The 27,705-nt window shown below is 40.7% G+C and overlaps 1 protein-coding gene across 3 annotated transcripts; it reads right to left on the bottom strand.

Annotated features, from left to right (window-relative positions):
• Positions 1-2,202: 2,202 nt before the first annotated feature.
• LOC121724949 (NAD-dependent protein deacylase sirtuin-5, mitochondrial-like) lies at positions 2,203-27,014 on the bottom strand. 3 transcript variants are annotated; one of them, XM_042111933.1, is made up of 10 exons: positions 26,915-27,014; positions 25,418-25,533; positions 13,020-13,153; positions 11,508-11,651; positions 11,337-11,418; positions 10,357-10,444; positions 7,792-7,845; positions 3,597-3,720; positions 3,026-3,141; positions 2,203-2,829 (listed from the first exon to the last, which is right to left on the bottom strand). In XM_042111933.1, the coding sequence occupies exons 2-10, from the start codon at positions 25,509-25,511 to the stop codon at positions 2,757-2,759; spliced, it is 909 nt and encodes a 302-aa protein (XP_041967867.1). In that variant the 5' UTR covers positions 25,512-25,533; positions 26,915-27,014; the 3' UTR covers positions 2,203-2,756. The 3 variants fall into 3 exon arrangements, with proteins under 3 accessions (XP_041967867.1, XP_041967866.1, XP_041967868.1); XM_042111932.1 differs by lacking the exon at positions 26,915-27,014 and adding an exon at positions 26,737-26,861; XM_042111934.1 differs by lacking the exon at positions 26,915-27,014 and adding an exon at positions 25,589-25,654 and having other exon boundaries at positions 25,418-25,500.
• Positions 27,015-27,705: the final 691 nt, after the last annotated feature.

The following is a 27,705-nucleotide window of genomic DNA, read 5'->3' as shown; positions in this document are numbered from 1 at the left end:
ATATTTTTGAAGCATTGGCTCAACAGACTTCACCTTAACCCTCACCTCCTGCAGGGTCACCAAGATGACATTGTGTGTTGGTCAACTTGCGGCCTCCGGCACAGCAAAGTGGGCCAGTTAGGCCTACTTGGTGATCCATATTGGTGCTGTACGCATGTATGCTAACATCTCACGTATGCTTGCGCTGTAAGTAATGGAAGTGTCAGCCTAGAGGAAAAGTTGGACTGCTGAGCAGTATTAGCATAATCGGCTAAATGTTAGTTCTGCAGACAGCAAAATCCCCAGCGGCAAAAAAAAACATCAGAAGAGAGGGGAGAGAGTGTGTGTGCACTGGAGGGGAGAGTGTGTGTGCACTGACCCTGGAGTGGAAGAGTATGGCGGGTTCACCGCAAACACCAGCTCTCTGTGTATGTGTGTCTTTCTCTCTCTTTCTCCACCCCACCTCACACTTCTTTACCCACTTTCCTCTCTGTACATAAATGTATTTTCACTGTCCTTTCCCCTCATTCCCCTGTTACAGTAGGTGTGTGTGTGTGTGTGTGTACATGTGGAGCCCTCGGGACAGATTAAGAGCTTCATAAATAGAGTGAAAGCTTTGCTTATACTCAAATCTCTCACAGGGATTATCACGTCCGCTTGGATTTCAGAGCAAAAACCTAATCTAAGAGATCAGACACATGCATACACACACACACACACATCAGAAACAACACATAATTGCACTCACACAAATATCCACAATAGGCAGCTTTAAGGGACTTAATAGCTTTGGTGTCCATAGACCCATTAATGTTCCCATCGGAGACATAGTTAAGTACTTCTAATGACACAGAAGAAGTGCGTCTGTATCTAGTTTCTGTGATCTACATCTATACGTAGCCTGTGTGTTTATGCAATTGTGTGCATGCATTTTAATTATGTGTCTCTCTGTGTGGCCGAGTTGCATGTTTGTCTCCATGATTCCCGTGCTCATTTTTCTGTGTGTGATTTTTGTGTTTGTGAAGATCACTGATAGCCCCTGGTATGCAGAAGAAAACATGCCTTCTGTTTCATGTTTATCATAGTCTCCTAAGCAGTGAAACGCGACAGAAGTGCAAATGCGCAACTGCATTTATGCTCGCTTTATCGCTCTATGTAATTAAGAGATTGTGACAGTTGCTATGTGACTGTGTGTGTGCAGGTTTTGTTCAGGACAGCAGCCCCCACGTTTGTTCACACCCACTGTGCTGTGGAAAGCAGTGGTAGTATCATTTGACAGAGATCCAGTTGTTCCGCTGCAACACAGTGCACTAGTACTTACAGGCTTAGAAGTACTCAAGAACATGAAACTGATTGCCAGTGACTTCCTGTCACTCATGCCAAAAGGAAGACTCTCACAGATGTAAACAATGTGCAGCGTGCTAGGTGCCTAGCAACAGACTCTCTCCTAGTGGGTGTGGCCCCCACACATCATCCATTATATGCCAGTCAAACATCCTTAATTATGTCCATCTGTTTAGTTTAATGGTTCAACAGCAGTTGGTGGAAGATAAAAGTGATGTGGGAAGCACGTAGAGGGTTACCTAATTTTGGTATCAGTTCCCACATCAAACACCCTTTTGATGCGAGATGCATGCAAGATTGTGCACATGCACTCCATTGTTTTAGTCTGACATGTCCAGACATGGCCAGCATTTTGATTGGTGTGAGCCCATTTCCTTGAGTATCTGTGTGTGGGGGATGGGGGTTGGCGGTGTCGAGGGGATAGCACACATGTGAGTATGTTTACTGTGGGATATCAGAGTCTGGGTGTGTGTAAACTCCGATTGGTGTGAAATTGGCCAGCCGACAGGAAACAGGTTCCAGTTCGTTTTGGAAAAGACAATTGTGTAAAATCTCCTTACACACAGACACACACACACACACACAGACATACGCACATGGGCACACACACAGACACACACAAGGTCGCTGCTGTGCTCCAGGTCTCCTATGTTCTGTGTGTGTGTGTGTGTGTGTGACCAGGTGAGAGGAATGGTTGTGGCATGAGGTGTCAAATGCGATAGTGATTTTCCCTCTGTCCTGAACAATTCTCCTGACAGCACAATGAGAAACATCTGTGCACATGCGCGAACATGCACACAGAGACACACACACACACACACACACACACACACACACACACACAAACAGTCAGATGTAGTGATTTGGCATTCATTTGAGTGAATTCAAAAAGGTTTCTTTATTCAATCCCCATTCAAGTCCCTTTTGATGACACACACTTTAATGGCAAACAATTAGATCAAGCACAGGCACAGTCTGCCAGATTACCAGAACACTCACACACACACACACACAGACAACCACACACACACACACACACACACACACACACACATACAAACACAGACAAACACACACACACACACAGACAACCACACACACACACACACACACACACACACACAAACACACACACACACACACACATATTTTGTCAAGACTTTTGTTGCACAGAGTGGTAGACGCAGCCAACCACAGTCATGTCATGGCTATTTAAAGGGGCTAGACCAGAGGAACGCTCCTGGGAGGAGAGCAGCACATGTGCAGGCAGAGAGAAAAGGAAACGACAGGGGGTGGGAGAAGAGGAGAAAACAGAGTGATGAAGGTAGAGCCAACACAATGAAAGGGAGGATAAGAGTGAGGGGAGAGATAGAGAGAGGAGGAGGAAAAGGAAATGAACAAAAGAATAGAGAAAGAGAGAAAGAACACAGTGATCAGATGGTTTCAGTCTCATGACGTTCCAGAGCAGGAGGGAGGGTACTGCCACACTGGCCGGCAAAATGAAACCTGAAGGAATCACATACCCCCACCCACACACACACACACACACATACACACACACACACACACACACAACATCATGAATAAGAATGAACAACAATCTGTGTAATAACTGCTCAGTCTGACTGAGAGATAGAGAAAGCGTGTGTGTGTGTGTGTAGGTGTATGTGTGTGTGTAGGTGTGTGTGTGTGTGTGTCTCACCTGAAACTCATGGTAGCGGGGGTGTCCTCCATGTTGAACTCTGCCACAGGAACACCTCTAGCCGCTACCTGAGGTGCAAACATGCCAGCAGGGTAGACTATAGACGAGGTGCCAACCTGTAAACACACACACACACACAAACACACAGACACACACAGAGAGAGAGAGAGAGACACACACACAAACACACACACCAACACACTCACAGATACACACACACACACACACACACACACAGACAGACACAACAAATAAACACATTTGGAAATGAGAGATGGCTCAGTGGGAGACCAATAGGCACTAGGGGCTCATAGTCCATTATCTTTATTAACATGGCCCTGATCAACACTGCACACTCTACACACACACACACACACACACTCTATATACACACACACACACACACACTCTGACTAACACTGCACACTCTACAGTGCACTCAATCAGGTCACAATGAGCAATGCACAATAGGGAACAAAGTTTGTACAAAGTGTGTACAAAGTTTTATCAATATTACAACTGAAGTGGTGAGAGAGGCATCAAAGGTTACGCACACACGCACACCACTCACCACAAGGCAGAGGTCACACATGTCAAGCTCCTTCTCTGCCGCCGTCAGGACGTCGGAGTCTAGTGTCTCCCCGAACCAGACCACGTTTGGGCGCAACAGTCCATTACAACCAGATTGTTCACATCTATGGTTCACACACACACACACACACACACACACACACACACACACACACACACACACACAGTATGTTTTTGAGGACAGTTTCATTTTGTAATTTGGCACATTCTGAACAGGACAAGACACTCTGAGTAGACAGAACAATGAGAACGTTCTTTTCAACTGTTACACCAGTACACAAGAATGAATATCTAGGTTAAACTGAAGACTTGCCCCCACTCCTTCTCTCTCACACACACACCAACACCCACGCAAATACCACACAAAGATTGTCTACTGCAGTTATGTAAACTCGCTGACCAAGCTTCAATGCTTAGCCATTGAAGTCTTTTCTAAAAAGTGTTCTGACTATTAAACTGATGATTACATTACATTACATTACATTACATTTAGCAGACACTTCTTGACCAAAGTGACTTACATATGTCAGCTACTGTATATTACAAGTTGTCCCCGGAGCAACTTGGGGTTAAGTGCCTTGCTCAAGGGCACAACGGTGGAAGCCGGGAATTGAACCGACAACTTTCAGGCTACTGCACGCTAGCCCAGCTCCTTAACCACTACACTACCACCGCCCCTAAGCATGATGATACATGGGACAACTTTTTGAGCAATGCTGCGCAGCAAGGCTCCTCATAACTGTGGTTCTGGTATGTTCCCATTGATATTGGCCAACAATTTCTTTTCTGGAAAAATGAAATCATCAGTTGGCAAATCGTCATAATCATCCAATTAGAATAAATGGAACTGGTTATGTGGTTGCCCAGCAATATTGCTAACAAAGTTGCCCCACCACCACTGGCTACTAGCCACCTGCATTAAATTCAAATGATATTGCTTGCCTAAAAAGGAGTTTTCAGTTTTGCACCCAACCATTGTGCTCCCCCAACGTACACCGCCTGGCTCTGCTACACGTACACTTATGGCAACCCAAACGTTTCTCATCTGCAGTTTCCCATCGGTGGAACATGCTACCAGTGTTTACCAGAGCAGGGGCGTCCCTCTCTATTACCTCCTCTCCTAGCACTACTAACAGCTGGACATGCTTAATCTAGCACTGACCACAACCCATGACTGTCCCTCTTTTTCCTTACCTTCACTTAAAGGAGAATTCCGGCGATTTTTCACATAGATCTCAAGGTTTCACATAGGTCTGGATTTTTCACATAGATATAGATCTGGCTTTTTCACATAGATCTGGATTTTTCACATAGATCTGGCTTTTTCACATAGATCTGGAGGTTTCACATAGATCTGGATTTTTCACATCGATCTCGATGTTTCACATAGATCTGGATTTTTCACATAGATCTGGAGGTTTCTTGAGGTAACCGAGTACTGTCGGTATGAAAAACAAATGAAAACAACCGGTTCTACCTATAGCTCTAGAGAGATATCTATGAGGCTCCGGTTCTACCTATAGCTACCCAGGCAGCTACAGTACAACACTTTACACTCGTTTTTTTTTTTCAAAATGACTTGGTGGTGACCTCGAGAAACAGAGATCTATGTAAAAAATCGCCAGAATTTTCCTTTAACTTCGCCTGAATTGATTGTTTCCCTTTCGTTTAAGAAAGAATGATTGTTTCCCTTTCGTTTTAGAAAGAATCGTCAGCAAAATGACTAAATGTAATGTTAATGCACCACATTTACACAAGAACTTTATGTTGCCTTTGAAATCTATGAATGAGTCCTGCTCCCACACTCAACTAGCTACAAAGTACAAAGAGAAAAGCAAATGTCTAACACACACACATACACACACGCATTCTGACATCCACACACACACACACACACACATCCAATTGGTCTCTGTCCTCACGCCATCCTGGGCAGAGTTTGGACTATTCAACCATGTCTAGATTTGTATAGGCCACACACTTACTGTTAAATAGTGTATAGTCTTCTAATGCCCTCTGCATTTGTGCCAGTGATACTGCTGGCCATTTGTGCAACCCCCTCCCCCATAATTTTAATATTTTATATAATATTTTAACATATGGCATATGGGGTGTGCCACGATGAAATGAGTCCAGTGTCGCGGAAATCCATTTCGAGATATAGCGATCTGAATGCAGAGTGTTGAAAATGACTAAAATATGTATTTTCTAATTTCATCACGAACACCACCACTTAACCTCTTTTCTATCACTCATTGACATATCTTACTGTAAAACGACCTAAAAATATGATTTTGAAGGCCAAATGTGTATGCTGCGCATTGAAGTTTTGATAAAGTTGACGTTTTCCTTCCTCGTTCAGACGCTTGCTGTATGTGAGAACAGGAAAGTTTCTGTTTTCTTTGGTCTGATAACTTTGTGTTTTGGCTTTTGGCCTCTGCAAGATGTCATCATGAATAGTCTGTCCACTCGTAATTATTCTGATGAAATTTTCTATTTTAGCCAAGAGATTTAGGAGAAGAAACAGCCACCTAAACATTTGTTGCTGACCAGATTCATCACGGAGATTGCACCCGATTGGTCCGATTCAATTTTTTTTTTGAGTTGGCGGCCTATTTAAAAACGAAAACATTAGGCTATTTTTGTCCTTGTCGTCGTGAAGTTGATCGAACATTATAGGCTACCTCACAAGTTACGAATGCCTCACGAGTTTTACCGCCTGCATGAATGGAGCATTTAGAAGCTGCGCTCATTTACACTTTACAAACTTTAAAGCTGATTTTCTTTTTGGCCAATATCTCTGGGTTGGCTAAATGGAATTGAACAAATGAGCCCTTGTTTTAAACCCTAAGGTCTGTGGATTATGAATATCCAATAAATAATCCAATAATTTTTTTTTATCAAACTGGACTCATTTTGTGGTGCACGCCCCATATTATTTTCTTAAGAAATACTACTCATTTGATGCTGTTTTTAAACTCATCTATAAATGGTGCACTGTCACAGAGCATTGTGTCTACATGGTTCTCATAATAATCTTTTGCTAGCTCCATTCAAATATAGCCTATGGCTAGTCCACAAACTCGTTAAACAGTCTTCATGAAGGCAAACAAATGATTGAAGAATCACTAGTTCTATTACACAAACGCAAAGACCACTCTTCATATTCTTGTCCATTTTCCAAATCACAGTGAGTGCAGCCTATGTCAAAGTTCCCTGGCTCTAACAGTTTATAACTGGTTAGTAGTGGGAACCGGATAACTCTGCAATCTCTTTTAGCCTTGTCTTTGTTGCCTTCATGATTTCCTTTTAAAAGTTTCTTATATTAAAAAGAAGATATCAATTATCAACAATGACAAGCCAGACAAGCTGGAACCTGCCTGCCTCTCTCTCTTCCTCTCGAGCGCACTCAGGCGCGTTTGAATTAAATGGAGTAGCATTACGTTCAAGTTAGATCTTAATGGTGAGAGAGGACCCGAAAAGTATCATCCTAATGTAACATGCTGTTGGTGCATTTTGACATTGTAAACATTCTGTATGAGTGAAAAGCAGTTTGCAGTAGAGCTACTAATATTGCCTAAATATCGGTACCCCCTGTGTCCCTTGGTGCCCGAATGCATGATGTGTGTGGTGGTAGCGGCGGCACTGATTTGTGCTTCTATTTGTATGTGATGTATAAAGTCATTAAACATATTAATTGTACAGTGCCCTTAAAAGGTACTTAAAAATTATTTATATAAATACTGCTACTACTACTACTACTACTACTAATAATAATAATAATAATAATAATAATAATAATAATAAACAGGTTCTGCCAGTAACTCTGTCCTTCTTGACAGGACAATGCCGTCTTGGAGATCTGGGGGATCTAGATGAGCATGGAGCTCCTGCTCTAGTTGATGAAGGCTGAACTACCTGATTTTACACAGAACTACCTGATTTTACACAACATTGCCCCCAGCTGGTGAAAGGCTGTATAGCAAGCCAAACAGTAGAATGCGTGAAATAGATCACTAGTCATTTCAGTGTCATCATGCAGTTTTAGAAACAGGATAAACACACACACACACACACACACACACACACACACAAACACACAAACACACACACACACACACACACACACACACACACACACACACACACACACACACACACACACACACACAAACCTAGGCAGGTTCTCCACCGAGATGCGGGCATCTTCTGCCTTTGGATCCGGTGCGCTAAGGAAACACACATGAGGAGATGTGGGAATCAGACTGTTAAAAGCACAAAATGTCTTGCAAAGGGAGTGTGTGAATGCCGGAGTGTGTGTTTGTGTGGGTATGTTTGTGAATGAATGTGTGTATGTGTCATTGGACTCTTTCTCTCCTCTTGATGAGGAAGCAGTCTCTCAATTGCTTCAGCGAAGTCGTCCAACAACATTCCCATTAGATCCTGTCCTGTCCACTCTTCTACAGTCTATCTCACCCGCTGTTCTACCAGCAATCACACATGTATTTAATGCTTCACTCAGTTCTGGAATAGTTCCTTATTCTTTTAAACAGGCTAGGGTTACACCTCTGCTAAAGAAAAGTACACTTAATCCAACTGAGGTGAAGAACTACAGCCCTTCTTCCTTTCTTGTCAAAGGTTTTGGAGAAAGTGGTCTTCAAGCAAGTTTGTGACTTTCTTCATCAGAATAATCTACTAGACCCTATGCAGTCTGGTTTCAAGAGTGGTCATTCTACTGAAACTGCTCTTCTGTCTGTGACTGAAGCATTGAGAGTAGCTAAGTCCTCTGCTCAGTCATCAGTATTAATTCTACTAGATTTATCTGCAGCCTTTGATACTGTTAACCATTACATTCTCCTATCTATACTATCTGAACTGGGTATTTCTAGAAAAGCTCTTGATTGGTTTGAATCTTACCTTAAAGGGCGTTCTTTCAACGTGTCTTGGCAGGGACAGGTATCTAAGTCTCATGACCTCACCACAGGTGTGCCTCAGGGATCAGTATTAGGACCCTTGCTTTTCTCTATTTACACCACTTCCTTAGGTGATACCATTCGCTCCCATGGATTTGACTATCACTGTTATGCAGACGACACTCAACTTTACCTGTCTTTCCCACCTGATGACTCTAGTGTTTCCCACCAGATTTCTGCATGCCTTAAGGATATTTCAGCCTGGATGAAAGATCGGCACCTTCAGCTTAATCTCTCAGAAGCAGAGTTTTTGGTGTTTCCAGCTAAAACAGCTATTCCCCAACAGATTAACATCCAGCTTGACTCAACTTCACTGACCCCAACTAGATTGGCACGAAACTTGGGCGTTGTAATTGATGACCGACTTAACTTCTCTGAGCATATAGATTCTATTGCAAAATCATGTCGGTTTATGCTTTACAACATTAGGAAGATCAGACCTTATCTGACACAAGATTCCACACAACTTTTTGTTCAGACCATGGTCATCTCTAAGCTGGACTATTGTAATTCACTATTAGCTGGCTTACCCGCTTGTGTAACAAGATCATTACAGCTGATTCAGAATGCTGGAGCACGCCTGGTCTTCAATCAGCCAAAGAGGACACATGTAACTCCTCTCCTAGTTACTCTCCATTAGCTCCCTATAGTAGCCAGAATTAAATTTAAATCTCTCACTTTGGCCTATAGGACACTAACTGGATCTGCTCCTAGTTATTTTAATTCAATAATCAAGCCTTACATCCCCAACCGCCCACTGCGGTCTTCTGGTGAGCGTCTGTTGTGTCGACCAGTCATGAAAACCGGGTCTAATTCCAGACTCTTTTCTTCAGTGGTTCCATGTTGGTGGAATGAATTGCCCAGTGCTCTCCGAGGGGTCTAAAGACATTCCTATTCAACATATACTTAGTTGTTTAAGCGCTTATGTGTTATGGTTTGTATAATGTTGTTTTATTTCAATTGGGCTGTTAATTAATTTGACATTATTGTTTATTATTGATATTCTCCTTAATGTAGTCTTAGCATGTCATTGTTTTTATATTATTGATTGAATGGACATTATTGTTTTATTATTGCCTTTCCCCTTTTTTCCATTGCTTTTTATTAGGCTATTGATTTAATTGATATTATTGTGTATTATAACTATTCTCCTTATTATATTTGACCTACATTCTAATCTGTTCCCTGTTCAATTTTAAATATTATTATGTTGTTTGTATTTATGTGTCGCTTTGGACAAAGGCGTCTGCTAAATCCATAACCATAACCATAGCCATGTGTGTATTGTGCGTGTGTACGAGTGAAGGTGTGAATGTGTGTGTACAGTATCTTGGTGTGGTGCATAGTAAATTGGCTAAACACATATCAGTTGTCAAAATAGAGAAATACTAATTATGGCTGAAGCTACGCAATACCTTAGGCATCACCATAGCCATGTGCAGCATACATTCCCCCACCGGACTCAGACTATTACGAAGAAGATTACTTCAATATAGTATGTGTGTTAGTGTGTGTGCGTGAGAGTGTGTTTGTGTATGTACAGTGAGTGAGTGGATGTGTGTGTGTGTGTATGTGTGTGTGTGTGTGTGTGTGTGTGTGTGTGTGTGTGTGTGTGTGTGTGTGTGTGTGCGTGCGTGCGTGCGTGTGTGTGTGCGTGCGTGTGTGTGCGTGTGTGTGTGCATGCATGTGTGCGCGTGTGTGTGTGTATGTGTGTGTGTGTATGTGTGTGTGTGTGTGTGTGCGTGCATGTGTGATGAGTGTTCTGACCCTTTCCCTTCTAAAGCTGGGCAGATGGGGCTCTTTGTGTTGACAGCTACATTTCCACACATTGTACAGCGTGTCTTAAAAAGGCTTCCTGTGGAGGAACACACACACACACACACACACACACATACAAAAAGAGAGAGAGATAGAAAGACATAAAACAACTAAAATGTTTAGGAAAGTACAGCCTACAATACAACACTATTATAAATACAAATCACAGAAGTCATTGGATGTAAAGGAATGCAGTGTAGCTGCATCTCAGCCAATCAAACCAAGCCAATGCTCAGCCAATGCTTATCTGACAGCCAATCCGATGTTGTCAAATGTTAGAAAAAACGTACCTGATACTTGTGGTATGTGGTATTTGTGAGTATAACACAAACTAACAATGGGTTAAAGGTGCTTCCAATTGTCCTATTAATAGTATAGTAGTAGTATAGTATTATAGAAGTATAGTGGGGCTCTATAACTCTCATCTGCTATTCTTATCATCTACGTATCTTTTTTTTTTTTAAATATACTGGTTTTATATTTCGCCAATGTTTTTCCTTTCCGTTTATTGAACATGTTTTCCGGGCTGTTGTAACAAGTAAATTTTCACGGTGTGGGATTAAATAAAGTCTTATCTTATCTTATCTATCTTATCTTATCTTAGTAGCACCGAAACCGGACATAAGCACTGGACTTGTCAGCCTCCACTGGCATGGGAGGGATTAACCACCACCTGACGATCTTTCACAGCACATGGCTGAAAAACACCACTGTTACAGGGACAGGTAACTGAAATGTTCCGATCACGGAGTGTCGGCTTCAACAATTCGCTTTCACTACAATCAATGGAACTGACTACACCAAACGTGATAGCAGTGCATATGTTCGAACAAATTAGACCAGTCTTCAAAAACTATCTTTACACTCCCCAAATGTAGCGCTTCAGTAGCGGGCCCAGGGTAGCAAGGGCCTAAAGGCCAGGCTCTTACCATGAAGCTCCAGAACATTCTTGGAGCCCGCATGGCGATGCAGCTCGTCAATGTTCTGGGTGATCACCACCACAGAACGGCCCTACAACACAAGAGGGTTTCATTTGCGTGAGAGTGTGTTTTCACAGTGTGTGTACGGGCACGTGTGTGTACGGGCACGTGCGCTCTTACCTGTTTGGACAGTCGAGTCTCACACTCAGCGATGGCGATGTGGGCTGCATTGGGCTTTTTTGAAAGCATGACTTCACGTCGATAGTGGTAGAATTCCCACACCAATGATGGAGAACGAGAAAACGCTGAAGGAGTGGCCAAATCCTGAAAGAGAGAGAGAGAGAGAGAGAAGGAAAGAGTGAGAGTGATGAAGAGAAAAAGAAAAGTGGGGAAGAGAGAGAGAGGGAGATGGGGAGAGAGAGAAAGAAAAAAGAGAGAGAGAGGGAAAGAAGGATAGTGGGGTTGATAAAGCGAGATTAGTGATCAGAGTTGAGAAAAGGGGGAGAAAATTAGAGTAAGAGAGAGAAAAGAGAAAATAAGGGAAAATAGGAGCAAGACAAAGAGAAAGGGAATAACAACCAGAGAGAGAGAGAGAGAGAGAGAGAGAGAGAGACAAAAAGGGCCAGATGTACTAACGCTTTTGCGCCCACTTCAGGCGTATTTGTTTCGCAACGTGCATGTAAAATCATTGCGAGGTATGTACAAACAGGCCGCAATGATGTAAAAGCGCAAACTGCCTGTCTCAGGAGCCTAAAGTGGCAGATTGCGTTTGTCATGTCATGCATATGCATTCATGGGAGGATCCAGGGGAAAGTGGGAGTTTAGCGTAAAGAGATGGGAGGGGAAGCGTAAAAAGCGCCTAATTATGTATTTTGCGGTATGTACAAAGACTGCTCCTGAAAGCGCACGTCTATTCTGCGCCTAATTACTTCCGCCTTGTAAAAGCAGGTGTTAATCCAAATTGTAGTTCAATGCATCAATAACAGAAGCTTTCAAAGACAACAGAATCGCTATTTAGAGCACCAGTTTTGTAAGTATTTGTACTATCAAAAGCAACCTTAACTTTCGTTGGCCTTTCGAATGTCTTACGCTAAACGTTTGATTCTTTTTAATGTTGTCATCAGTTAACTTCATTCAACTGCGCTTGTATAGGCTCTGCCATTCAGTTGTGGACGTTCGTAAACTGCTATTATGGGCGGAGAAAGGCGCAGTTTACACTAGTTTGATAAATACTACGGAAACTTGGGTCTGACAGCGTTCACAATTTGCAGTTTGTCCATGACGCTGATAACGCTACGTTCGCAAATGTACGTACATCTGGCCCTCAGAATCATTGATTTTCATTTTCAAAATGTACTTGACACACTGACAGGAAAGGTCAGGCTACTTTATTTATTTATGGGCTAATTTTCATGACTGATCATCAAATATCAATCACACAGTTATAGTTCAACTAGTATTTTATTCATAATGCCAATTATAGTGTGTGTGTGTGTGTGTGTGTGTGTGTGTGTGTGTGTGAGAATGTCGCTGTACATCCACCAGGGTGTAAATGGCATGACTTTTGTAGTGATTCCATGTCCATGCGTGTGTGCTTATGTATGATACATGTCAATTAGTCTTGGCCGTTGTGTTTCTTTCTTTCTCTCTCTCTCTCTCTATGTGTGTGTGTCTGTGTGTATGTGTGTGTACCTGTGCCTGCCATTTTCTCCAGTAGCCCCCTTCTCCTCTGAATGTAGGCACTCCGCTCTCAGCGCTGACTCCTGATCCGGTGATGATAGCAATATGTTGTGCTTTGGCAAATATTTTACGGAACTCTGCTAGGTCTGCACGTGCGCGCGCGCACACACACGCACACACACACACACACACACACACACACACACACACACACACACACACACACACAGAAAATGTACATAAACAAGCTCTCATACTAATACATAGGCAGCATACCAGGGAGTTATCGATATAGATAATTTCCCCAGGAGTTTGGTCAAAATGCAGCAATTTTTATTTTTAATTTGCACCAACATCAAGTACCTCAACCATAACCCATTAATTCATCTACAATTTACAATATGTTTATAGCTGTAAAAACCAAAAACAATTAAGGCATTGGGCTGAATTCAAGCTATTGTTGGTCTGTTCAATGTCACCATGCAGTGCACTGTTCACGCAGAGTCATCATTGGACATTTTGAAATGCATTCAATGGCAATCCTGTTTAAAACACACACCCAATGAACACACAGTAGCTTTTCAAGAGATCTGAAGTAGATTTGTAACTTATTGTTAGACAAAATGTATCACATGGATCAAGGAGTAGGGATCAAGGAAGTGGCTGACTTATCAAGGCATTCAGTAACTCAATTGGGAAACCACCTTATTGAACAAAACTTTGAGTGCACACACACACTTAATGTGTGTGTGTGTGTGTGTGTGTGTGTGTGTGTGTGTGTGTGTGTGTGTGTGTGTGTGTGTGTGTGTGTGTGTGAGAGAGAGAGATATACTTTACTCGTCTATGGAGCTATTGTCACAGCACCTTCGGCTCAGGAGTGCTATTGTGGTGTTGGTTGATTAGTGAACAATGCGCCCACAGTTAGAGTGCACGACAACGATGATCACTATCTGCACTGGTGAGAAAAACACGCATGTATGCCCATGTGTCTGCCACAGAGACCGAATAAGGGCAAGGCATAATGTCCATTGTTCGTTCAGCCTACCGCTTCTCTCTGCCTTCCTCACTCTATGTCTTCCTCACCTTCTCCTTCTTCTGCCAACTCAGACAAATTACCCCCCCCCCCCCTCTCTCTGCCAACTCAGACAAATTACCCCCCCCCCCCCCTCTCTCCCCCCAGCTTATTCTCTATTATTCAAAAGCAGGCATTAAAAATGGCCAGGTGGCCCTATACCACTACATAGTCCCCACATTGGTTAGCCGTTGTAATGGATAGCCATCATGGTAATGAATCTTAGGGCTCTATCTCGGTGATCTGAAAGGCATGGTCACTCGCGAATAGCTTAGGGGTTTGTCCAGTCCACATTGGGGGTGGTTTTGTTATCAAACGTCGGACGCCTGGCGCAACAAGTCGATTCTTATGTTTCTTAATCAGTCATGGGTGAGTTTTGGGCGTAACATCCTTTAAACCAATGAAAATGACATAGTCATTCCCTTTAACAGCCAGCAATGCAACTTCAAGCAGCGCATTGGTATTTTGATAGTCAGCGGCACAATTGAAGTAATCTGCTTGCATGCAAGACCGTATGAAACAAGTATTCCACTACACTATGCTTTACTAAAACCTAGCAGAGTATGGCCTACACACATCTGTACTCGTCTATTATTTGAACTCATAGGCAAAGTGAAACTAACTTCACTGTGGTGTCAATGTCAACGACAAAACAGTTATACACAGTTAATTACTTTCACTATTGACTGACAATGGGTTACCATCAAAAACATGCCTGAAAAAAGAAACACTTACCCCAATAATGTTCGAATGACTGATTAAAAAACCTAAGGACATTTATCCAGCGGAGGAGTTGCTGCTTACATCTCGTGACAGTGCATCTTCAGCTGTGCTTCATATGCGCCTTTCACTATAGACCAGGTTTTTCTTGGTCAGTGGCGTAATGCTTTTTAGATAGTATATGGCAATTCCATGCAAAACTGTCATGCCCATGAAGCCAACTAAATACCATGTCATTGTGTTAGCGTTATGGATGTGACAGTTTTGTGTGGAATTGCCCTATAAGATAACGATTTGTAGATAATGCGCCAGACCACACCCCTGTGTCGTTAATTGCCACACCCCTCAGCGCATTGTGTAATAAAAGAGAAGGGCATGGCGAAAAACTAGAGTGTACGATAGGAATACACTTTGCGTCAGGATAATAATTCGCTTTGAGTCAGGTTTTGCGTCGCGAAAATAGGGCCTATAGTGTGCATTTAATGGATGGGCTGATGTAAATATATATTGGCCACTAAATTCTATGCCCTAGTATCCTACCAGAAGTAGAAAAAGTAAGCAGAAGAGCATAACTGTGGAACTGTAAGGGTCCTATGTCAATGTCATAAATGGCTGGCAGAAAGACCTATTCCAACTGTGCTGATTGTCTTATACACTGCAAAAACTGCTAATCTAACCAAGTGTTATTATTAATCGTATATTAAGATAAAAACATCTAGTTTGTATTCTTTTTAATATAAAGAGACTTACCGAACGCCTTCTCAGTGAGATCATTTTTTACTTACCGGTAATTTAATGGGCAGCCTGTCTTATAACAAGACGTCTTATCAAGACAAATTTGCTTAACACACTGGCAGCCAAATGTGCTTGTTTTAAGTACAAGTATGCTTAGATTTCTAAAAATGTGTCTTATATCTGGAGGGACATTTTTTGCAATGTACTCTGGTGATAAATTAAACTTTCCACTGTGGATTTTGTAACATCATGTTTCTTTTAAAATGTTAAATCCATTGAACGTTACCAGGAACAGGTTGTCTTAAATGATCAACATGAATCAAAGCAATAACCAAATGTCACCATGATGTAAACACATGGTTGGTTCTGCTGGGTTTCTGGACATAACATGTAACGTATTGCCTACAGTTTGTTCCCAGAATTATTCTGAGAAAACAAAATAATATATAAGATACAATCTCAATTTAGTTAACAATGAATATTATTGCTACCTGAGACTAACTGAATATGCTGTTGCAGTAAAAGCCTAAGATATTTGTTTTAGTATCACCATACTGTATGTAGGCTATTTTATTGAGGAAAAGACCTCAATAAAATAGTTATCGGCCCAATGCCTTAATTGAATTCAGCCCAATGCCTTAATTGTTTTTGGTTTTTACAGACCTCAACAAAACGTAACCTAATAAGAAAATCCAGTTTTCCATCTGAAAACTTTTATTTCCATAGAAAATAGATCTGACCTCTGTTCCCACAAGTGGTACTGCATCAAATGCCAGCATGTCTGCTTGAACATTTCAGCAAAGATGTAAACGATATATTGTTAGTGTCAGTTAGTATGTTAGCTATACATTGTTAGTGTCAGTACCTAACTTCAAAGTAGCAAATGCCTTTTGTTAGACAAATTTAGATTATTCAATTAATTATGTATCACAGTTTGCATGCCCTACACTTTTTAGACCTAAATACATTCTCTGTTTAGATGGGATACATTGATCTTGACCCAAATAAAGAAACACTTCATAATAAGGTGCCATAATAAATAGCAAACTAGTAATTACCTAACCCTTTGTTAATATTTGTTAATTGTTACTAAAATATCTATTTGGCACAAGTTAATAGTTTTTTCATCATGAATTAAATATCAGTTGTTTGCATAAAATATGTATGTTAATGTTTTAACAAATCTATTAACTAATATTGTATTAATATTTGTTAATAGTTAACTAAATATCTTTTTGGCACTAATTAACAGTTATTTCTTACATCATTTGTTAAATGTTTATTTACAAACTATATGTTAATAGAAAAGTTAATGACATATTATTATTTAACTAATTTTTAATAAACTGTGCTTCTGCCTATCCCAATATGAACCACTCCCCATAGTACCCTTACAATAAAGTTGGTCTGCCTATCCCAATATGAACCACTCTCCATAGGACCCTTACAATAAAGTTGGTTAAGCTCAATTAATATATTAGTAGTATATAGCAATCAGCGTGGGGCCCCTTATAATAAAGTTGGTTAAGCTTAATTAATATATTAGTAATATATAACTATCAGTATGGGGGACCCTTATAATAAAGTTGGTTAAGCTTAATTAATATATTAGTAGTATATATCTATCAGCGTGGGGCCCCTTATAATAAAGTTGGTTAAGCTTAATTAATATATTAGTAATATATAACTATTAGTCAGACAGTGAAGGGACTGAGACCAAAACTGGCTTATCACATTTATTCCTTTAAGAAAAGTTAAAGGAGAATTCCGGTGTGATATTGACCTAAAGTGTATTGAAACATGATACCAAGTGTGAACGTATGTCTCATAGCCCATCTCGGCTTGTCCCCTGCACTCCAAAATCTGGCGCTAGTTAGCCGATGCTACCAACAGCTTTTTCAATAGTGGTGCTTCGGCATCGGGCTAGCCATGCAAATAAATCACTGTTTTACACCCATTTACGAGGCTCAATGTATCTCCACACTTCATTGGTAGACTTCCGAGGGCCCTGACATTTAAAACGAGACATTGAGAACTTGCATGGAAATGCATGGATTCCAGTTGCTGCTACTGGAAGAAACTGGAATCCATGCATTTCCACTGAATTATTTTTGGAATCTGATCCCTTATCATACCTGTTCATTCTTACTCGTTGCTCGACTTATCGTGACTAAATTCAAGATGGCTGCAAACGCTAAACTTCGTGAAGATACTGTCTGTATAAATCATCTTGTAAGTAAACTACCAGTGCTTTTTCAAAGTTCTCAATGTCTCGTTTTAAATGTCAGGGCCCTCGGAAGTCTACCAATGAAGTGTGGAGATACATTGAGCCTTGAGATGGGCTATGAGACATACGTTCACACTCGGTATCATGTTTCAATACACTTTAGGTCAATATCACACCGGAATTCTCCTTTAAAACAAAACATGCCTTCAGGCACTGGCATACATAAAACAGCATCTGCACAAGCAAAATAAAAATAAGTAGTTGAATGGGCTATATTGCATCATTCCTATACCATCACTGTCAGGGGACATGCGACATGGAATGTTCAGGTGCACAAAACAACAGTTAATTAATATTCTGAGACTCACTAAACATTCACAGACATAGACCATACGGACATGAACATAATGCTAAACTAAGACTGTGTCTCAAATCGCGTACTTCTGCACTTACAATACCTAATTTGAGTGCATGAGGGTGTTCACACTGAAAATTCCAACGACACGAAGGGCGCTGCAAGTTCCCGGATGGTGCACTCATAACGGTCAAAAAGCTGAGTGTGCAACGCTGGACACTTTTCGCCCTTAACGGACGCCATCTTGGCCAAATAGCGGAAGGGGAGGGAGCGTTTTCAAACTCGTGGTAATCGCGGTTGAGAAAGCTGAAGCAGCAGCAGTGGAAAACAGACTTTACGGAGGTACAAGCAAGTTATAACATAAACGGTTCATGTTTTGACACAGTATGACCATGTCACTGTCGAATTGAGGACGCCAATAAAGTTATATTAAAATGTTTGCGATCGTCATTTCCGTGAAGTGCACGGAGATTTTGTTAAAATTTGCGCACTCCGCCAGTAAGCACACAGTGCACATAGTGTACTACACAAAAGTGTACTCACGTAAGTACACCAATTGAGACAGACTCTAAATGTACATTAATTTCCTGCTAGACTGAATTGCACTTTCTCACTAAACTAAACTACACTGAATGCATGGAAAGTTGCTAGCGGAGTTTACAGCTAGTCATGTAAGACTCAGGGCCAGATGTACTAACGCTTTTGCGCCCACTTCAGGCGTATTTGTTTCATAATGTGGGTGTAAAATCATTGCGAGGTATGTACAAACAGGCCGCAATGATGTAAAAGCGCAAACTGCCTGTCGCAGGAGCTTAAAGTGGCAGATTGCGTTTGTCATGTCATGCATATGCATTCATGGGAGGATCCAGGGGAAAGTGGGAGTTTAGCGTAAAGAGATGGGAGGGGAAGCGTAAAAAGCGCCTAATTATGTATTTTGCGGTATGTACAAAGACTGCTCCTGAAAGCGCACGTCTATTCTGCGCCTAAATACTTCCGCCTTGTAAAAGCAGGTGTTAATCCAAATTGCAGTTCAATGCGTCAATAAGAGAACCTTTCAAAGACAACAGAATCGCTATTTAGCCCCTTCAGACCTGTTTTTTTTTCTGTTGAGCAAAAAAAAATTATTCAGCTGATTTTTACTCCTCTCCAATGTAGAAATAAAGGGGAAAAAATAATTATTTGCTAAATCATGTCTTTATAACTATTTTTTAATGGACGCCTCGACTAAATAGGTGTAAAATGACATGAGGACTTAGGGAAAAAACACTATGTTTTTTACATAGTAGTATTGAAAGTAATAATCACATATGACTTAAACATTTGGAACTGAATGTTTGCATGTGTCTGAATGTGTTTATATGTCTATGAGCAAGTCAAAACATGCACATTAACTAATGTGCCAGATTGCGTCCACACAATACCTGTGGTGAATGTTCAGCAGTTTTCAATATACACACACAGTTTGCATTGTTTTTTGCTTTTTGCACTGTTGTTTTCACACAGTCTTATGAACTGAACTGTTAAATTAAATTTTTTAATTACACGTTCCAATACGGAACACCGGGGTATGTTTGCAACATATTTGTTTGTGTATATGGAGGGAATGTGCTTTACTAAAGTGTGTGTGCTCATTTTACTAAATTGTGCGCTCAATTTTGTAAATCACATACTTGTTTTACAAAACAGTGTGTTTATTTTACTACATTGTGGGCTCATTTGCTAAATTGCACTCTCATTTTATTTCATCACATTCTCATTTTAATGTTTGGAAAAAGAGCGCACAATTTAGTAAAATAAATAAAACGAGAGCAAAACTTAGTAAAATGAACACACTATGTACTGTAGTTAAACGAGCGCACAATATCTAGTATATCGAGCGTACAATTTAGTAAAGCGAGCACATGATTTAGTAAAACGAGTGTATGTTTTCTCTATACATAGAAAATCTTGCAATGACACCCCCCAGGAGATGTCATTGCAAGATTGTTTTTGTATCAAGATAATATACGCTCATTTTACTGAATTATGCACTTGTTTTACTAAGGGTGCGTTTGTAAATTGCCACTCCAAGTGCTCTGAGCCAACTCTGAAACTTTTAACCATTCGTAAATTTGGAGTGTGGGTGGAATTATCGTTCATTTATTCAAAGTGTCACACTCTCGGGGCATCCAGAGCGTACTCTGGGTACTGTTATACTAACGAGAATAGATTGTAACATAGTTAGTACGGAACCCTAGAGCGGTCATTGCAAGATATTTTTTGGTATATATCCAGAAAATGTGCGCTTATTTTACTAAATTGTGTGCACATATTACTAAATCGTGCGCTTGTTATACTAAATAGTGCACTCGTTATAAAATGAGAGCACGATTTAGCAAAATGACGACACATTTTAGTAAAATGAGTGCACATTCATCCAAAATAGCTGAAATAAATAAAAAACGCATTCAAAATTATAGCTTGGGTCTTGAGGATATGTCAGAATCTTGCCTGGTGACACTAATTAAATGAGTGTTGGCTAACATCTCCCAACACCTGATGTCCATTGGGATGGACATTAAAATCCTGTACTACACTGTTATGAAATATATTCAAACTAACTTCAAATATCATCACCTGCAATTGTTAGAATTATACTGAGTGCAAATTGGTTAGGCTATCATAAACATAAATTTATACTTATGAGGGGGAAAAGGTGCTTAGTCCTGTTCCTATCTAGCTTCAGAGCCATGCTTGTCTGATGTCTGAAGTGCTCTCAGATCAAGTTACAGCCCCTAACTGCATTCTGATTGGGTCATCAGGATCCAATCAGTTACAAAGCATAATTAAAATGGTGAAATCACAGATTTTCATTGGTTTAGACCCAAAAATATGTCATGTCCATTCCAATGGACGTGGGGTCTGAAAGGGAGCACCAGTTTTTGTGGTGAAAGTATTTGTACTTAGCCTGGCCTCGGCCTGCCTACGTACTTCCGGTCGATTTCTTCTCCCTACAGTACTCCGTCTGGAATAGGTTGATTCACGCTCGTTTACTTCGGCAGTTGGGCAGCCGACCAACCAGCAAACAGAGGGCGTCCCTGAGAGCGATTACGTACCCAGGCATGGTGTTTCAATTACTACGTCCCCGCCCCTGAAGCAGATCGCTTGGAATACATCAACGTAGGGAGCGAAAAGGACTTATACTTATGAAATCTTTGAGCAAATGTAAATAATAGTTTAGCCTATTAACAGGAGTGTCATGAACAAAGTCAAAGTGGAGTAGGATGTTATATCGTCAGCTAAACTTTAGTCATAGATTTTGTCACTTGAAATAGGCTACGAACGTACCCGAGTCAAACTGTAGTTTAGTAGGCTACATGGTCGGGTCAAAATCGCTATTTTTCAAACACTAAGAAGGCTCGACATAACTTGAAACTTTGATCGAAGCATCATCAGTGTCTCTACATATGAACTCGAGCATTAAGAACATTGCTCGTGTACACATAGTTTACTAAAAAGAAAGATTTTGGACAACTCACTCGCAAGATGGCAGCGAGCAGAAAAAAACAAGTGAGTTGTTCAAAACTAGCCTAGAAATCTAGACACGCCCCTAGTGGCTAGTCTAGCAACTCTCCGTTGGCTTGTGAGCTCCTGAAATCGAAACTTAATCAGACCAATGAAATCGTGTATAGAGTCGTTAGGTGGGCTTAACATAATGATTGATGGCAGAGTTGCAACGGTTTAGCTTGAATTCCCTGCTACTTGAAAAATAAGATGGATGTTACTGTTGGCGAACAGTGTGACACGAGTTAAGCTTTTATTAAGTTGGCAAACGTTTGAACTAGCCAACTAGCTCCGCTGGTGGGAAACGCATGGGACTCATAGCGCTGCCGCTGTCCTATTGCGTGCAGAGGGTATTTGAAAGACAACTGATTATCCCGCCCCTCGGACTGAGCACTGCGAACGGTGAGTGCCCAGACCCTACATTTTATTGTGGGTCTGGCTCGTCAGGCTAGTTCAAAACCTCTCTTTTAGTAAACTCTGTGTACACCAACAATGTTCTCAATGCTCGAGTTCATGTGTAGAGACACTGATGATACTTCGATCAAAGTTTCATGTTGTGTCGAGCCTTCATAGTATTTGAAAAAAAGTAGTAGCCCTATAGGAATCCCATTCAAAAGGTAATTTCACCCGAAAACGACAACGCATACAAGCTTAAAAGTGGCGCTTTGGACGTACTTATGCATTTATATGAAAGTTTGACTTGGGTACATTCACAAAACACTATATGATGCATTTTGGCGAGAGTTACACAGATGAAACGTGTGATTGTTTGCTGATAAGATGCACCCATACTTGTTAGGGGCGTGCTGCAGAGAAACTTCTCTGTATGACGAAACGCCGGTTATTAGTGATTGGTTCAAAGGAACTCCAATGATTTTAAACCTCAAACTGTGCCCTCCCACCCGGAAATAAACAAACGCCTATAGAGTGTCCCAGTGATGCCACTTCCACTTGCCTCCATGGGACCTATCTTTCAAAAAAATTTGAACGCCAGTCTATGGCGAAAAAGAAATTATTTTCTGGTCCCGGTTGACTTGTGCCTTGAATTACCTATATGATGTTTGTCAATTTTAAAGACAATTTTTCATGTAAAGACATTTGCAGTTTGTTTCGTAACTATTGAATTACAACATTGTGAAAGATCGTAATTCCAACTACTATTCATTCACTAGCTCATTCACAGCCACACTAGATTGTACAAGCATACCAGCAACAGGTCTTAATTGGGCTTTCCTTGCCGATGAAAATACCATGAGTCAGAGGATTAAACACATCAGGTAAGTTGTATTCGTCCATAGACTGTACATTACATACTGTTAAGTGACATAGCAGGCAGCAAGATGCAACCGTTAACTAGCATAACAGCTAATCTTATCGTTTCATCAACAATCTTTGGTTTCATTACGTTGGTGACGTACATCGTTCGAGACGAGAGATGTAGTCCACTGAGCGGATTCGCACAAAACCAACATAACTTTTGAAGTCTATCGAACAACAGTACTTTCTTGACGTGAAAAATAATTTTTTAAATTCACACACATCATATGTGAAATTCGTGGCACAATTCAAACTGGACCAAAAAATAATTGTTATCTCTCCATTAACTCCCGTTCATATTTTTTTGAAAGATAGGTCCCTTGTAGCGGAAGTAAAACGGAAGTCACTGGGACAGTCTATGGATCTAGGCCAGACTCTCTGCGAAGTCAGAGAGTCTGGTTTCCAGGCTAATTTGTACTACCAAAAGCAACCTTTAACTTCGTTGGCCTTTCGAATGTCTTACTTTCACTTTCAAGTCATTCACTTAAACTTTCCTACTTGCTAGATTTGACCAATCATCCATAGCCTACCTGCACAAATAGTTTGAGTAGAACTACTGATCTTCATTATCTCCCTGCTTGTTTACATCTTATCATGTATGGTATTATTTCATGATCGCTAAACATTTGATTCTTTTTAATGTTGTCATAAGTTAACTTCATTCAACTGCGCTTGTATGTAGGCGCTGCCATTCAGTTGTGGACATTCGTAAATTGCGTTTATGGGCGGAGAAAGGCAGAGAAAGGCGCAGTTTACACTAAGGATTGAACGATTGATAAATATGACGGAAACTGTGATAAATTATGTATGAACAATAAATTACTAATGATGAACAAACCATTAACTAATATGTAACAAAGGCTTAATAAATGACGAATTGTGTGTAGTTATTATAAAGTGTTACCAAGTTTTCAACTTAAACAACATTTTACAGTTACAAAATTAAAACAAAGTGGGGAGTGCTTTACACAGTCAACCTACCCAATGCAAAGCATACCGCTTCGAGACATAAGCTACTGTGTCAACATTGTTCATGTCATTAGCGTTGTCTGTCTGTGTATATTACTAATCTGTGTAGATATAGTATTATAATCTGTCTGTGTATATTACTATATTACTAATATATTAAGCTTAACCAACTTTATTATAAGGGGCCCCACACTGATAGATATATATTACTAATGTATTAATTAAGCTTAACCAACTTTATTGTAAGGGTCCTATGAGGAGTGGTTCATATTGGGATAGGCAGACCAACTTTATTGTAAGGGTCCTATGGGGAGTGGTTCATATTGGGATAGGCAGAAGCACAGTTTAATAAAAATGTGTTAAATAATAATATGTCATTAACTTTTCTATTAACATATAGTTTGTAAATAAACATTTAACATTTAACCAATGTAAGAAATAACTGTTAATTAGTGCCAAAACGACATTTAGTTAACTATTAACAAATATTAATGCAATATTAGTTAATAGATTTGTTAAAACATTAACATACAGATTTTATGCAAACAACTAATGTTTAATTAATGATGAAAAAACTATTAACTTGTGCCAAATAGATATTTTAGTAACAATTAACAAATATTAACAAAGGGTTAGGTAATTACTAGTTTGCTATTTATTATGGCACCTTATTATAGAGTGTAATCAAATAATGTTAGTTTGTTATGGCATCTAAGTGAGCATAACACTGTATTCTCAAAATCACCTAGCCTGGGGTGTTTCCCAAAACCATAGTTGCTAACCTGTTGCTGAAATTGCATTGCAACCAACAAAGTTGCTAACTAACTTAGTTAGCAACTATGGTTTTGGGAAACGCACCCCTGATCAACAGATGATGATGCTGATCATGACAGTCTGTTTGATGGGATGTGGCCTGGGCATTTTAAAACAGATCTGACAAGCTACAATCATGTGTCAACAAATGTCATTTTGTTACAAATGTAACAAATGAAACAAATGTAACCGCAGAACTATAAGAACTATGGTTTATCCCTTGACAAATTCAGTTCAAAGGGAAGATGACGCTGTTCATCAGCTTTCACGAACCTTTCACTAATTAGCTTTGGCAAAGTAGAGGCCAATGAAGAAATCAGAGCAGCCGTCAAGATTACGGATGCAAACGCTGTACTCTTCATGTTAATTCAGCAGTATGACTAATACCTTGAATTAATACTTATGCATTCAGCATTAACCATAGGTACCTCCTGAGTACTGTGATGCGGCAGCAGTCAACATGATCTTATCAGTCAGTGGCACACAATAGACACAATGTGTTCCAAATACCAGGAGGTGCATTTCCTCATAGGAGAGTTTAACGATAGAGTTACAGACATAAATGTGGGTTACATCTGGAATGCACCTATAACAGAGATGTGTGCAGTAAACGTGTGTGAGTAGGTGTGTGTGTGTGTGTGTGTGTGTGTGTGTGTTACCTGAGCTTGGACGAGTCATCTCTACTCTCAACCGGCCTCGTCCAGCACATAGGTGGGAGGTCAGCGCTCTACACGTCAACCGGCTGACAATCATCAGGAGGAGTTACACTTAGGCACTGAGACACACACACACACATATAAAAATACAAATACAAGTTCAGCAACCCTCACCTGTGCTAGAGCCCTGGAAAATGCACAGTCATTTCCTGGACCCATTCTTATAGTGCAAAATAGAAGGAGGAGCTGAATGATATCACACACACACACCCACACACATTGATTCTGGTTAGCTGGAGGAACAAGATGACTCTGACTCTTTCCTGATCATACTGGAATCAGGGCCTGTAGCAACGCTTTGTAACCAATGTTTCTCTCATGTTTCCTCTATTAACTGGTTGGTGATGGTAGGCTATATTTGACTTTGAATTGTGAACTAGCAATGGTACCTAATAGATAATGACTCCATTACTCACATGATTAGATATGACCCTGCCTGACAGGACAGGGTATGACTAACACAATCCTTCTTCTGATTTGACCTTTTTTACTGTTTTTAATCAAACCTATTTTAAAGAAGAGACGTATGATGCTGATATCAGCCAACCACATCACAGATCGGTTATCTCAGTCTTAGAATGAAGAGGTTAGCTACAAATGGGTCCACAGCTGGATTCACATAAATGTGACCAACATTAATAAACCCTGCGTCCTCAGCACCACACCATAATCAAAGTATTGTGCAAATAAGTTCAGTCTAAAATGAAAATAGAGGTTGGCTGCCCTTTTCCAAATATGCATGAATGCATAGGCCCTACTATGCCTTCCACGCTACACAGGAGCCTACAGACAGGTACTACCAGCCTATTCACTGCACCTTTTAAGTAGCCTAGGTTATCTCTCCTATCCCAGCGTCGGGGAAACCAAACAATATGTGTGGATCCATTGACAGAGGGAGGTGGATCATGTGCATGCGTTTGTATCGTGCCGCGAAAGTGAGGTAGGCTATGAACTTTGATTGACTTTCGCACACACGCTTGTAAATAGCCTAAGGCTATTCCAACAGTGAAGCTATTCTTGTCTTCTTTTGGTTGCTACCTTAGTGTCGACAAAACCCATGTGATTGGACACAGTTTAAAAGCAATCTTGAAAAGTTCTGAACCTTGCAGCTGTCCGAAAAAAGTGGCATTATTATGGCTCGATGGTAGCATACTGTAATTAGTCTACTGTAGCCGCGTCCCTGTAACGTTAGCTTTACAACCTGAAACAATGGCAGATCAGATCCCTTCTCATTAGTCTGCTGTAGGCTACAACATTCTTACCGTCTCGTCAACAAACGCATTCACCAGCCGCACCCCAATCTGACAGGTTATCGAATGTTTACAGTCGGGTCCTGATGATCAGTTGACAACTCTTGGAGAGGAGGGGGGGGGGGGGTGTAGCTTTTTTAGCGACACCTCTGAACTCTTGAAACGGAAGCCTATTGGACAACATACTCACAGACATACTATCTCCGCCAATCACAGTTCAGTGCGTTCTCAGCGATGAAGAAAAACTAGTGTGCTCAGTCAGAAATCGTCCCCAGCGCCCTCTAGTGGATTAAGACTTCAGTGAAAAAATCAAATAACAGACGTGTTGGGACTCACGTTTCAGTTCTCAGAAGTCTGTGAGTCTGTGAGTAGACGTTGACGAGAACCTCGGCACCCTCCCGTTTTGTTATTTCTCCCGGAAAACTCCCGTAATTTGCATGGCCATCAAACTTCATTTTAAAATCATTGATCCATTCATTTTTTTCTATTAGTCTGACATCTCCCAGGTTGCCAGATTGTGTATGAAATACACCCTACACATACACAATCACTTAGTTTCAAACCCAAATAAGGAAGCGGGTGCCGATTGCGCAGCCTGAGTCTTGTCGTAAGCAAGCGGGCTAGTTCAATTGGCCTACTCCAGAACTAGCTGTTGTGAAATTGTTGGAAATTTAATTGATTAACACATCACATAAACTGTTATTGAGTGTTGTTGATACACTGAACTTGTGTCCTCGGAACCAAATCAGACAGCAAGCAGCTTTGGAGTTTTGGAAGTAGGCTGCAGGCAGGCAGCTGGTGGATACATAACTGGCATGCGTAAGGTAATGGTAAGGTAAAAGAAACGACCGAAATGCAGTGTTGAAACACGTGTATGAAACGTATTACGCAAACACAGATTCGGTATAAACACTGCCCCCCCCCCCCCCCCCCCCCCCCCCGAATACTCTATAGTCATTGGATATAACTACAACATAGATA

This window comes from Alosa sapidissima, chromosome 12, assembly GCF_018492685.1.
Source record: "Alosa sapidissima isolate fAloSap1 chromosome 12, fAloSap1.pri, whole genome shotgun sequence".
NCBI classification, from domain to species: Eukaryota; Metazoa; Chordata; class Actinopteri; order Clupeiformes; family Clupeidae; genus Alosa; species Alosa sapidissima.
Note: the sequence above shows the minus strand (reverse complement) of the source record. Positions and strands in the feature narration are given on the sequence as shown.

Bases quoted from the DNA above. Each gene is read 5' to 3' on its own strand.
- LOC121724949 (XM_042111933.1), bottom strand. From the start codon at position 25,511: ATGATTGTCAGCCGGTTGACGTGTAGAGCGCTGACCTCCCACCTATGT. The intron at 13,154-25,417 runs GTAACACACACA...GCGCACGTGCAG, and splicing joins GATGACTCGTCCAAGCTCAG to ACCTAGCAGAGTTCCGTAAA. The intron at 11,652-13,019 runs GTACACACACAT...TCTCTCTTTCAG, and splicing joins GGAGAAAATGGCAGGCACAG to GATTTGGCCACTCCTTCAGC.